At 42.1% G+C, this 13,556-nt stretch overlaps 1 protein-coding gene across 1 annotated transcript in view; it reads left to right on the top strand.

The window, feature by feature from the left end:
- PRKRIP1 (PRKR interacting protein 1) overlaps positions 1 to 13,556 on the top strand; it is a 78,359-nt gene that overhangs the window by 22,925 nt on the left and 41,878 nt on the right. The window contains exons 3-5 of the mRNA XM_069226704.1: positions 2,715 to 2,793; positions 10,683 to 10,783; positions 13,102 to 13,187. Of these exons, the coding sequence (XP_069082805.1) occupies positions 2,715 to 2,793; positions 10,683 to 10,783; positions 13,102 to 13,187 (266 nt within the window). The remainder of the gene's footprint in view (positions 1 to 2,714; positions 2,794 to 10,682; positions 10,784 to 13,101; positions 13,188 to 13,556) is intronic.

The raw sequence follows: 13,556 nt of genomic DNA, 5'->3' as shown, positions 1-13,556 counted from the left end.
GTTCATGATATTCTGTGCGGGCCCAGCGCAGTGTGAGGGTATGCCAGGTTTTCAGATCAGGTGCATTGGGCGCTTTCCAGTGCATAGCTATCAATCTTTTGTACATCACATAGGCTAGATCCGCAAATTTATGTAGGTGTCTGTGTTTTTTTACTCTTGTCCTCAGCCCCAGTAGGCAGGACTTGGGATCTGCTGCTAATTCGAGTCCCGTCAAGTCCGTGATTTCTTTTACCACCCCGTTCCACTCTTTTTGTACTTAAGGGCACTCCCAGACCATATGGTAAAAGTGTACCAATGGCACTTTACATCTAGGGCAAGCCGCTCTCTCTTCTCCTTAACTTCTTTGTCACATGGAATTCATTTGTTTTATAGCACCTCTCATACAAGTGTAGGGTGTCAGAGTACTTCACAGGGACTATAAGGTGTAGGATTCACATGTCATCCACACTGGTAGGCATTTTCCGAGAGTGCTTGGTCTGGAGAAGGAAAAACTCAGGATTCAAAACATAATATAGTGGTTAGCATTGACCTTAATAATAAGAATGTATTTCTATGCAAGCAAACCTTTTTTTTTAGCAGCAGAAGGAAAATGAAAGACACAGGAAAAAACACAACTTTTTAATTTGTGCCATGCAGTTTGTATGCAGCTCTGTGATGGCTGTTCATAGCTCACTGTGCTAGGTTAAGAGTGTAACTTAGGAATTTCTCAGTAACAAAAGAATCTCTGTAACAAAAGCAATAACCCACTATGATATGCCCATAAGATACTGTTGTTAGCATGATACACATTCTTAGCAGCACGCATATTAACCATCTGCGCTACCTTAGATGAGTCAAAAGTGCCACTAGACAAAACTCCCATCTCTACAGCAGGTGCATTAATCACCAGAGTTATCGTTACACTTTTATTTTTGCCCAAACATGGCTTTGCAGTGCTTTTAAAACTGCTGCACAAAGGAAGTAATAAATATAAAAACACACACTTTTCTGATAGAGGCCCCAGTTGGACAAGGGCCTTCCTGCCAGCCCAGGCCTGTGGACCCCCTGGAAATGTGTCACAGACCCCTGGGGGACAGCAGACCTCAGGTTGGGAACTGCTATAATAGTACATTAATATGAGCAATACATTTTACTTTAGATTAACTTTGTCAGTACATTTTATTATATGCGGCGGAGAAGTGCAATTGTTTCATTTTTGCACATAACTTGAAACTCATAAATCGCACATTAAACATCAGAAAATGAAATTCGTTTCGATACTAACAATTAGTCTAGAGTCTGAATTATATCTTAAAATCGTTTTTATTTCAATAACATTGTTTAATAAGGAAGGCAAAATTGTGACCACCAACAAATGAAAATATAAGCACATTTAAAATGCGTGTCATTGCAGTATTCTGTGTTAGGCTGTCAAACATGAGACATAAATCGTCACCTTTTGCTTACGCATGGGTCACTAAGAAACATTACTAAAATTTACGGGGCTCCATCATGTCTATCAGCGCCAGTACTCCACTCACTGGTGAAGCCTCCCATCCACAGGACATCACCTTTGGTATTGTCTTGTAGCAAGTTTCCCTAATGATTGTATCTGCGTAAACTTTGGTTCTGATAGATTGTATCTTTTTTTTTGTAAACAGAGTGATTCCAAATAACGTTAAGCTACACTTTGAGTCTTACTTCCATGGTTAAATTAGTATGACATTAACTGGGACAAGGAGGGTAGTGATTTTATGGAGACTTTACAGAAATTGGGATTGCATTAAAAACAATTTAAAAAAGATGACGTATTAATGAGTTTCAGTATTATTGTTTATGGACAGTTATTTGTCTAACAAACTAATTTTTAATTGAATTTCTTGAAGGCCAGTGTTAAGGGCCCTCCACTGCGTGTCAGTTAAAGAGTGCATGTAATTCAAAGTTTTTTTTTTTTTCTGATTCCCTGATCCCTACTGCTCTACACAATAATACCCCAGATGCTTGCCAGACTATATTTCTCAGCCTTCGTCCACATGCTCAGAGAGCTTTATGATCACACCCTATTAACCTACTTAATGCTCCTCCCAATAAGATGTTCTTCATCCATGGGCAAAAAATTACAGTTCAAGGGGGATCTAACTGGAAATCACTGCCCAAAGACACATATTGCTGTTAATCTTAAAACCTATCTGAGAAAAACTTTTTGTATGTGCCAGATCTGTTGTTTCCACCTTGTACTTCTGCAATATATCCACCATATAAATACTGAAATGATATACAGTGAATTACTAAGGGCGATTATATGAAGTATTGTTTGACATTTTCCTTTATCTCACATGTTAATACGTTTTTGAATATATTACAAAAGAGATTTGTTTTTAGAAAAATGTATTGCAATGCATTTTTATTCTTGAGCAATTTGAGTTTAGTATTACTTACCTTTCACTTAAGAGTGAACTAGGCTTTTCCAGTGTGCAGAACAAATTATTATTTCAATGGAGTTGAGGGAGACAGTACTATAAGTAAAGTTGAATTAATGCTCAGATAAACAGATGTGAGTAAACCCTCTGCAACATGCTGATAGAGCGAAGAAGACATGGTCTTCTTAATACACAACTTTGCTGCTTTTAGAATGATTTGCTCCAGAGAAGGTGTATTTGATGGTGAGTGAATAGTGGCAAACCAAATTGTTTGGATGTTTGCATTGAATATTTATTTTGATTACTTTTGTCTAGGATAAGAGTGTTCAGATAGCTGAGAGACACAAAGAATGGGCTCCGAGAGCTCCTCCAGAGTTTGTGAGAGATGTCATGGGTAAGTGAACAATAACAACTTCTTTAATACTGTTTTTGAAACAGTTACCCACTTGCACCTATAATCCTATTGCAATTGCGTTTTTATCATCATTACCACAACTGATAAGACATTGAAGTGCTTTATGGTGGGTAACACACTACTCAAGAACGCAAAGTTGTAGTTAATCTAGTGTTGACTGGTTGTTGGGAATAGAAACTGTTCCCTGCATTTCTCTCAGGTTTCTTTGTGGTAGAATTAGTAAATGGGTGATAGGTGTGATCATTAGTGTGAATTTATACAAATGGTTGGTGAGTAGATAGGCTAGATTTCAGGGGGATATGGGTGCAAAGAAGAGCATGTTATTCATAAGATGAGGGCAGTTTGTAGAAACAAAATAACGTACAGTAAGGCAGACTGGAATGCAACAGAGTGGGCTACCCTCTTAGACAGTAAGGCATGCAAAGGATGAGGGGGAAGATGGAGGCCATTCAACTGAAGTTGAAAGAAGAGAGAGCAATCAATAGGTTTAGGTCAGGGTAATTTTTTCATGCAGGATTTTAGGAATATAGTAGGAGAAGGCTTTTTGCTATAGCATGCAATCTGAGTATGTACACACTGTGACAGTCTGTGTTATCTTGAAATATGTGCACCATGTGGTTATGAGGAATGACTAGTCCAATTATTAATTCTCATTTAGTGTGCTGGTAAAAGAAGACACAAGCCCTCATTACGAATTTGGTGGTGTTTAGACAGCCACACATGCGGTGGGCGGACCGCTGCCAAAGTAGGCATTTTCTTGCTTAAACCATTCTGTGACTCTGCCTGTTTGTGGATTGTCTGTCTGGGTAAGTTTGACAGTTGGGCTGTTTTGCACCTCTCTAGACAGTGACACAAAAGGGGCGGGTGTAGCCTCCATATCCTGATGAGCCATCTGAGCTACAGGGAAGGGAGGAGTGGTCGTTCACACCTGAAAGGACTGTGCCTGCCCTCACACAATGCAGTCTTCGGCCCCCTGGTGTACGTCTGGGGCCTGGCCTGGCCTGGCCAAGGAAGGATCTTGCAAACACTTGAGACTTTGCTTTGAAGTTTGCCAACTTCAAAGGCAGAACAGGGCATAAGAAGACTCAAAACCCCAGACTGTTAGAATCTTTCCGGAATCAAGAGGAACCTCTGCCAAGGAGAAGAGCTGGAGGAGGAGTACTGTCCCTTTGCTGTGTTGCTTTGCTGGACTGGCCTGCAGTTGCTGCTTCTGCCTTAAAGGAGTGCAAAGGCTGAACTTTGTTGTGTGTTCTGCTTGAGAAAGTTCTCCAAGGGCTTGGAGTAAAGCTAGCCTCCTGTTGGAAGTCTCAGGGCCACCAAAGACTTCAGTTTCCTCGACCTGCAGCACTGGGAACTGTGTGTTTTGTGCTGCTGAAGAGGAGAAACCACCGCGCAGCCGGCAATGACACGTTGGCCTTCACCGTGACCTGCCAACGCCGCACGGAGTCGCTTGCCCCGCTTCGCACTGTGACCCTGGTCTTACCGCTGTCATTGGACGACTGCACTGAGCCGCTGCTCGCACCACGGCCTGTGAGCCCCGCCCTCTGACATTGCCTACTAACACCACAGCCTGGGCCTTCCCGACTACGTCGCTCCTGCTGACACTGGTGCCTCTGCCTGCACCGTGGCCTGTGGACACTGCTTGTGAGGAGCACGAAGTCCCGTCCCGCAACGCAGCTCCGGTCCACCAACACCAGCACCATTGACTCTAGTGTCGTCACCAAGCATCCCTGCCTGCACCGTGGCCGGTGGACACCGCTCGTGAGGGTCACGAAGCACCGTCCCATCCCGCACCGCTGGCTTGGGCCTACTGACAACAGCTGTTCCGCAACGAGGACAACGCTGCCTGCACTGTGACCTGTGGACACCGCACGTTGCACCGCCCGCTTCACACTGTAGCCCTGGTCTCACCGATGCCGCTGGATGCCGTACCGAGCCGCAGCCTGCACCGTGACCTTTGGGCACCGCAAATCACATCGTCCCGCTTCGCATACCAGCCCGGGGCCATCCACGCCAGCGCTCCTGACTTCATCAGCCCAGAGTTCGATCTGCAACGCGTGTGACTCCAAGGGCCTGATGACTCCTGCACCGACTCTGGAACCGACTCTGCGACGTCAGCGACGCCTCTCTCCATAGCTCACTGCGAGGATCACAACGCCCTACAAATCCAAAGTACTGTTTGCAGGTCTTTCCGACATCGTAGCTGGCCCGCAACGCCGCGGCCGGCCTGAACTGTTGATTTTGTTGATCATGATGCCGTGATAGCCCCAGGTGGAGCTATTGACTTCAAGGGACTGTATTGCTGAGTAAATCTTGCAGAATTCATATTTTTATTACTGTATGTTGGATTTTTATCGTATTTGGTCTTGTTTTAAATAGATAAATATTGGCTATTTTTCTAAAACTGGAGGGTGGTGTCCTTTTGCAGTGTTTTCACTGTGTTAGAGTGTGTTATGTGCAAATGCTTTCCACATTGCTTCTGAGATAAGCCTGACTGCTCGTGCCAAGCTACCAAGGGGGTGAGCAGGGTTTATCTGAGCAGGTATCTCCCTTATCCTGGCTAGAGTGAGGGTCCCTACTTGGACAGGGTGCAAACCGACTGCCAGCTAGAGACCCCATTTCTAACAAGGGTCATCTGGTCTGTTGAATAGCTGGTCCATCAGGTTTGACCAGTAAGATGTGGAGGAGGGTACTATCTCAATTGTACAGTTTATTTTGTTATGTATTTGTTTAAGACAGAGTTATGGGTGGCGATTTGTTAGTGCCATTGGGTTGATCAGGTCCTCTATTGGTAGTAGTAAGGCAGTATTTGTAAGGGGATTATGCTGATTGGGTTCTTCCTTAATCTTAGAGCGTCATGCAGGGGCATCTGTGTATAGCCAGGGAGGCCAGATGTCACTTGTCTTTGCAAACAAGATCTCATTAGATCTACGAGTATTAGTAAGTTAATAATGAGTATTACTCCCATAATGTTTACTTCATCACCACTCTTAAATACATCATGGGGTTGTTTTGTCAAAAGTCTGGCATTCGCTTAGCCCCCTAAATAGAAAACATCTGTTTTAGCTCCTCATGTAGGGTACATAAACTTGTGACTTCTGTCTAACACATTGCTTTTATTGTAATCCACGTGCACAATCTACTGTCTTAGAACGCAGGTTTTGATTTGTCAGCCTCCTCGCTTGAGTTTTTCCTTCGTAAACAGTATATTTATGTGCATGTGTGGCAGCGCAGAAGGCATTTTTAAAAATACATGTCAATATCAACAATAAAATCACACAAAAATTAGCTATCAGAGGCAACGTTTTCTTCCATGCTCATGAATTACATCTGATTTAAAAAGCATTACTAGGGGATATTTTCATAGAAAAAACAAAACGAGGGCTAGTACTCCTATACTGTACCTAAGTGAAACCTGCCTGTGCCACAGAAAGAGCTCTGTTATTCATGAGGTGTTGGCAGTTTGCAGAAACGCAATAACATACAGTAAGGCAGACTGGCATGCAACCGAGTAGGCTCCCCTCAGAGACAGTAAGGCATGAGCGGATAGCTGGGAAGGTGGGGCCAGGATTTTAGGAATATTCTGGGAGAAGGCTTTATGAGATCGCATGGAATCTGAGGCTGTAAAAACTGTAACAATTGGCGTTACCTTGAAATATGCACACCCTGTGGCTATGAGGAATGAGTAGTCCAATTGTTAATTCTTCTTTCGTGTGCTGGTAGAAGACGGGTTCCGCCTTGGGATGCAGTGGTCCATAGAAATAATTGACCAAGCACCCTGGTTGGTTAGATACTACTGGACTATCTAGGCCAACTTTTGTATCTTGAAATACAGGTTTAAATTTGTTTTCTTTATCTTTTTATCAATGTATGTTTATTTAACCATCTGTTTAGTTTTCATAGCATACACAAGTGAAATCATTGTTACAAATGCATCGTGCCTCATTGCATTTTGGGTGCATAGTCATCATCAAGGGCCCCAATAAACACATATTTTTGCTAAAATATTTTTGTAAATAAAATTGAATTGTAATTATATATGCTTGCATTTTGGGGCAATAGCCTGTATCAAGGGCCCCAATAAGCACATCATTTCGCGATTTAAAAAATAAATAAAAAATGCGGAAATGTAATTGTAATTTTTAATGCTTTAGCATAGTCGGTTATGGTATTGTCAGAAGTGTTATCATTGAGGAAGAATCACAGTGGCCTTTTTACCTTGCACCGCAGGTAATCAGCCATTTAGATTTTTCTGCTCACTGTCCTAGGATTCCAAGTACTGCTGCCCTTTCCGATTGAAAACTAATTTCTTAGGGGTTTTCTTTTGCATTTGCCACATATCAAAGGACAGCTGCTACGGGTTTCTATATTGTTTTGTTAAAACATCATTCTCTTTGTCTTCAGACACAGTTAGCGGATGTGATCACAGTGAGGGAAAATGTCAAAGAAGTACGACCACAACATGTTTCACTGCCTTCTAGACTCTCAGTGAATGTTTGAGATATCTTTCAAGACATGTCATACACAATACTGAGAGGCAGGGAATGATCTTGCCTCAGATCACAAACCCTTGTGGTCGGCATCGTATAATTTCTCTGCCTCAGTATTGAGAGGTTCAGTCTGCTCTGATTTGATAATGAGAACTGTCTTGGTATGAAAGACCTGACCTTCCACATCTTCAAAGATCAGGCACCACTCTGCTTCAGAGTCTAGCTAAATCGTCTGGAAGAACACCTATGGAGCTCAGGAGCTGCCAGTAGAGAGGCTTGTTCTAATTCCTGTGTGCAAAAAACTATTTTAAAGTCCCTCCTCAGACAGGCACCACTGCAGAAACACCAGAAATTCATTATGGTTTTTAATTCCCTACAACTTACTTCACCCTGTCGTACAACTTGAAGAAAATAGATTTTGACTCCCTAAAAAAGCAACGCAGGCTCAAAAGACAACACCATAGTTCAAGGATCAATGCGCCACCACAAAAAAAACATCCAGCGAGTAACATTCAAGTGAAGGTCGTCTTAGAGACATCTGCCTTTGGTGAGGACCATCTGAGAGATAGGACATCAAGAGAGAGACACTCTACAGTTACAAGGCTTAGGGAAGGTCACCATCCCACAGTGGGAAGGCCCAGGTTTGAGACAGCTGAGGTTTTGTCAGAAAAAGGCGCAGTCACCATTGCATTTTTTATATGTCTTACTGAGATGCTCATAGTGCTCCAGTTCCAAGTTGAGAACCTTCTTCACATAGAAAGTCTAGAAAAGAGCATTTCCTTAGAGAGGAGAAGCCTAGACGCTCTTGCTGGCTGAAACTCCCTCTAAAAGTGACACTGACCACAAACCTACAAGACACTATGCCATTCCATAACAGTTTGGAAAGCTTTTTCTGTCAAAACTCTGGATTCTTTCCCTTTCCAATGGATGATACGGGCTTTCTTGTTGTAGGAAAGGTATATTAAATGCCATCACTCCTCTAGCCCAAACATTCATTCAGTCAGCCCAACTATATAGTTGAGTCAGCCCCTTGCTCGTGACTGAATGAATTTGCTGTTTATCTCTGGTCTTGATTTGATTCCTCCCTGTTCTTGTGTTTGTACTGAGACTATTTGGCTCACAGTGTTCAGACTGGATGAGTTGTATTATTTCACTGCTTACTTTCAGGGAAATACCTTTTAGGTCTGTGTTTGGCATTGCAGCTGTCAAAGACCTTTTGCTCACAATCTGCATAGTCTTATGGCCTGCCCCTTTCAACCATCGGCCTTCTTCAGACAGCTTCTTTTAGCCGCTGAATTGGGACATTGACAATCACGTATTTGCCCAGCCTAGTGGAGTATTTATCTCTCACCTAATACGATCAACTGTTTGCCTCTTTCTGCCTCCATTCCTGCATTGTGCTGCATTAGGGCCCACTTAACAACTAAAGCCCTCTCCTGCTGGCTTCCACCCACATGTGCTAATGCTGCTTGGGTAGCAACGTTAAACTCCGATCCATTAGCTCTGCCAGTGTTTCTTTTTTTTTTTAAACACTTAATGAGAGTGCATGTGTTTCTTGTTTTCTCCTGTGTGATGCTTCCTCATTTCTTCCCCAACCCTGCTTTTTAATAAAGCAGGTTTTTTTTGTTTTTTTTTTGTAATGCAGCCCGTTTTCCTTAAAGGAAAACGAGATGCATTACAAAAACGAAAAATGAAACGTTTTCGTTTCATTTTTTCAGAGCAGTCAGTGGTCCATAGGACTACTGCCTGCTCTGATTTTTTTTTTTTTTTGCAGTGCCATTCTCAACCTGGAAGGGGTCCAATGGGGACCCCTTCCCTTTTGCGAATGGGTTACCACCCATTACAAAAGGGTGCAAACTGCAATTGGTTTGCGATTGCGGTCACAAAGCAATCCTGCATTGCACTGCGACTCTTTTATCTCCATCGCTACATCCTTTAGCCGGGTGCTATCAGCGAATAGAGTTTTCCCCCTTCCCACTCTTGGTCGGGAGTTTCTGTGATGGACATCTTTTCAGGGATGAGTGTTTAAGTTTTCTTTGTAATCCTGGGCTATTATTTTGGTGTCTCCCTGAACACCTTTCCTCTCGTTCTTCAGTTGTTGCTTAGATAAAGAGGGCAGGCCTATGGCTTAAAAGCATTGTGAATTGCGAAATGTTCTCTTTTCAGCATAGGCATTTTGAGAATCTAGGCAAAGCATCAATAAATTAGAATTCTCTCTCTTTTCACTGTGTACGTGCCTCCAGTGTGGTGCGTGTATCCATATCGGCTATATCCCGCTGGACCATTTGTGACTGTGACTGTTGCCTGTGTATATAGTCTGTGTTTGTGCAGATCTACTTGTAGTGTTATTAGTCTGTTCATGCACAGTACAAAAGCTAGCCTTCTTGACTTTGCTGGTGTATTTTTTCATATACCACTCCAAGATGGGTGTCTGTCATCTCGGAATGGTAAATTTAAGTAATATACATGTGCATGAGGGTCGATGCATAAACGCACAGTAGGTCTTCTACATGGGCCTGCCAGTTTGATTTTTATTTATTTTTTGCCATTGGTTTTTAGCATCAACAACCAAGCCTTTCGGTTCCTTTTTTGCTGATGTTGCTCAGTAAACGGAAAATATTGGCTAATGCAATACAAAGGCAAGACCTGTTTGCTTTGTCAGTACTTTTTTTAAGCACTGTGGCTAAAGCATCAGGCAATACTGTCCCTCTGTAACTTTCCATGAACTCTTCTCTAACTCTTTTTCAGTATGACCTGTTGAAAGGCAGTAAAATTGTTTAGGTCAACGCCCATGATACTGACCTTGGAATTCCTCAGAGGGGATCTATTTCTGGTCACTCCAGTAGTGTCTGCAGCGAAATAGATATACAGCATCCAGGGCTGAACCTCTACTGCCCCACGAACTAAAGCAGAATAAAGTCTGTGACCCCAAGACCATTTTAAGAGCTTTGTTAGTTCTATGACTGCTCCTCATGGTAATTCATGTGAAAGTCAAGTTAATTAACTATCTAGCTTAAGAAAAGAAAGAACTTCCAAGAGATTTTGAAGGGAGATGTGATCATTTTAGTGTGCAATATACGTGCTGCAGAGGATGCCCCTAATCCCTTTACAGTATATTACTGTACAGATTGTTTATATGCAGTGGCTGATAAGTGATTGTCATCAACCACCAACCACACATTGTGGAGTTGGAAAGGACTGAGGAGGGGGTAAATGGCAAGGGACGAAGAATGCTGCTTCATTCGGATTAACAGAGCAGGGAAATATGAGTTTGATGGTCTACAATAACACAGTAACTGTCAGGGAAGTTTGTGTTATTTTTTTCTTTGCATCTAAGAGTATTTGTTTCTTCTTAACAAATCTTATAATTATTTCTAGGTTCCAGTGCTGGTGCGGGCAGTGGGGAGTTTCACGTATATCGACATCTCCGCAGGAGAGAATATCAGAGACAAGAGTTTATGGATGCCACAGCTGAACAGGTCAGTATATGCAGTATGAACACCTATGCAGTTCATTTTACTACAATGTTGATGGCTCAGATTTTTTTTAAAAACTGTATTGCATTTTAAAGACTGGGCAAGCAGACCTCATATTAAAGTATTTTCTCACAAATCTTCATAACAAAGGCGTACTGAGAGGACTATTTAGGTTGGCGACAAATACTAAGCAACATCCATAACAAAACACATTTTAGAATGATTATTGAGTTGCAGGTTTGAGGTGAGCATCTCACTGGCAGTGTATGATATGCCCCCAGTTTGACGTTTACAACTTTTCCAATTTTGATACTGATGCTGCCTCATACAAATATTTAGAAGCTGATCAGAGCAAATTATTCAAATAGGACTCTTGCTAAAGAAAGTGTGCTCTCTCTGTGAATGTGTATGACTAATAAACGCAATCGGGTGACTTGCCTGGTTCAACACAAGTTCCTAAAGGAGAAAAGTAGAGTTTCAGCTCCTATTGTTCATTTCTAAAAGCAGAAGGTAAAAATAATTTAAACCTTTCCAGACTTGCTGTCATGCTGCTTGTCTCATTGTATTTGAATGAGTATTAAAATGTTTAGAAATTGTTTAAATTAGAGAGTAAGCAAAACGTTGGGAGTGATTTCAAAGACTAAGATGATTATTTTCACTTTCCTCTAAATGAGTACCTTCTAAGAGAGAGAGCACATATGCTATGTAACCCAAACTGCCAGTGAAGTAAGATATGCTGTACTTTTTTGTTCCCACAATTTCTTATAGTGGGGTAGCATAAAGCTAATCACATCCTTTCTGCTCAATTCTGTTCTATTTTGTGAGAGCCACTAGATCAAACTTATAGTGATTTAGCTCAGAAAATGGCTAAAACGTTTCCTATCCTGTTTTGCCTAGATGGCGTCTGTGCTGTTTCTCATAACTTTCAAAATATGTGAGGCTCAGAAGGGACCTTAGAGCCTCATTACACATGCTGCAGGTTGATCATATGTAGAAAGAATATACCCTTCTTAATAACCAAACTGCTCAGGTTATGGTTCTACTTCCATCACAATGCATAATTTTAGATGTGAGACAGGATCAATGATTAAAAATAAAGATTCCATACAGTAAGCAATTAAAATATTGCCAGAAATGTACCATTGTATTGATTGTAGTACCTGAAGTAATTCCAGCGCCAAGTGGGCTTTGTTTGGGGCAGTTGGGTAATTGAAGAGAGACACGTGATGTTAAGTGTATTTGTAGAGTGCACGGTCTCCTGGTGGTGATGTAGGAGCAGTCTAGCCCAACCCTAGGCCTGGACTTGTTGAAGAGTCTTGTCTTCAGATATTTGTAGAATTCAGGCACTCTGATGTGCATGGTTAGGTCATTCAATGCTTTAAGAGTGAGGTAGGAAAAGGCACGACTGCCAGGTCTGGTTCTGTGTATGTGGGGGATGTGTGCGAGTGAAGTTGAAAGTGTCTGGTAGGTTTGTGGAAGTCGATGTGGTTGTTAAGATATACAGTGCCTATGTTGTGTTTGAGAAGTCTGAATACTGCTGAGTCTCCCAAACGCCCTCACCTTTCCCTTGAAATCTACAAAGGGGTGAGCCGTCACCTCAGAACCACGTGCTACAAAACAGGTCCTACTGGCACATTGAGGCTCTGCCAAAATATCCACCCAGCTGGATTGGCTCCACAAACTTTGAGAACTACTAGGCATGGAAAAGCTGACAGCCATAGTCGAACAAAGACTATCCCAGTTTAATAAGACCTGGGGACCCTGTCTACCGCTCTTCTTCCCCCGGGAATTCAAGAAACTAACATGCCCGGCTTACTTGCGCAGCCTCCCCCTCACACTGGCAGATCACAACACCAGAGCTTCAGGGAGAGGAGACCCACATATGTTTCACATACAATTCATACACATCCCTCGCACATTTACTGAAGGCAGTCAGCATAGATAGATAGGTCGACTGTTTTCCACCCAGGCCTCTTCCGCGGGGTGATCCCCCTCTCTCCTATCTACACCCTCCCCTCTATCTTTCCTTCATTTTGATTGTACCTCGCCGGCCGTTGGATGTAGGCGAGTTGTTCTGTATTGCTCTATTTCACCCTTAAAACCAATAAAACAGATTTAAACCTAAATGGATGGAAGGTTTGAGTTTGAAAAGAAAGAATGTGAAGAGTTCGTAACTTCTAAACATAAATCAAAATGAAAACATTTTGAAACACAATATTGCATTGCCAAAAGGAAAAGTATGTTGGTACCACTGCAGTACAAAAAGCAGTGAGCGTAGTTTATTTTGGCTAAATTTAACATGTAGAAATATTTTTTGACAGCAAAAAATGAATGAAGAATTTGCAATAAAATTGGAGAAAAACAAAATAATTGCAGAGGAACGGACAGCTAAACGCAGGCTGAAGCGGTAAGTAAACATTTATTACTCCATTTTCTAATTTTGACTGTTTCTTTAAGATTGCCCCCAAAAACTGAAGTAGTTCCAAGCTGAGAAATGAACTGGCCTACAGTAAAAATCAGGACGTTTCCAACTGGTTCACACCTTGCAGGGGTCACTGGTAGCATGGATATTGCACCTACTCCAACGGTCCAGTACAATATTGCTGAAAATCATATCTGTTACTTGATGTGAGGTTGGGGCTTCTACTATTCCTTGAGTCCACGAACACTGAAGCAGCCTCTAAAACTACAAAACGTTTGCCTCAATTTCAATTATATTTTTTATATTTTGCTTGTTGCAGCATGACATAATGGCATTTCCCCAATCTCAGGGCAA

The sequence above is a fragment of the Pleurodeles waltl genome, chromosome 3_2 (assembly GCF_031143425.1).
Source record: "Pleurodeles waltl isolate 20211129_DDA chromosome 3_2, aPleWal1.hap1.20221129, whole genome shotgun sequence".
Lineage (NCBI taxonomy): Eukaryota > Metazoa > Chordata > Amphibia > Caudata > Salamandridae > Pleurodeles > Pleurodeles waltl.
The sequence above is the reverse complement of the archived record's forward strand: the minus strand, read 5'-3'. Positions and strand labels throughout refer to the sequence as shown.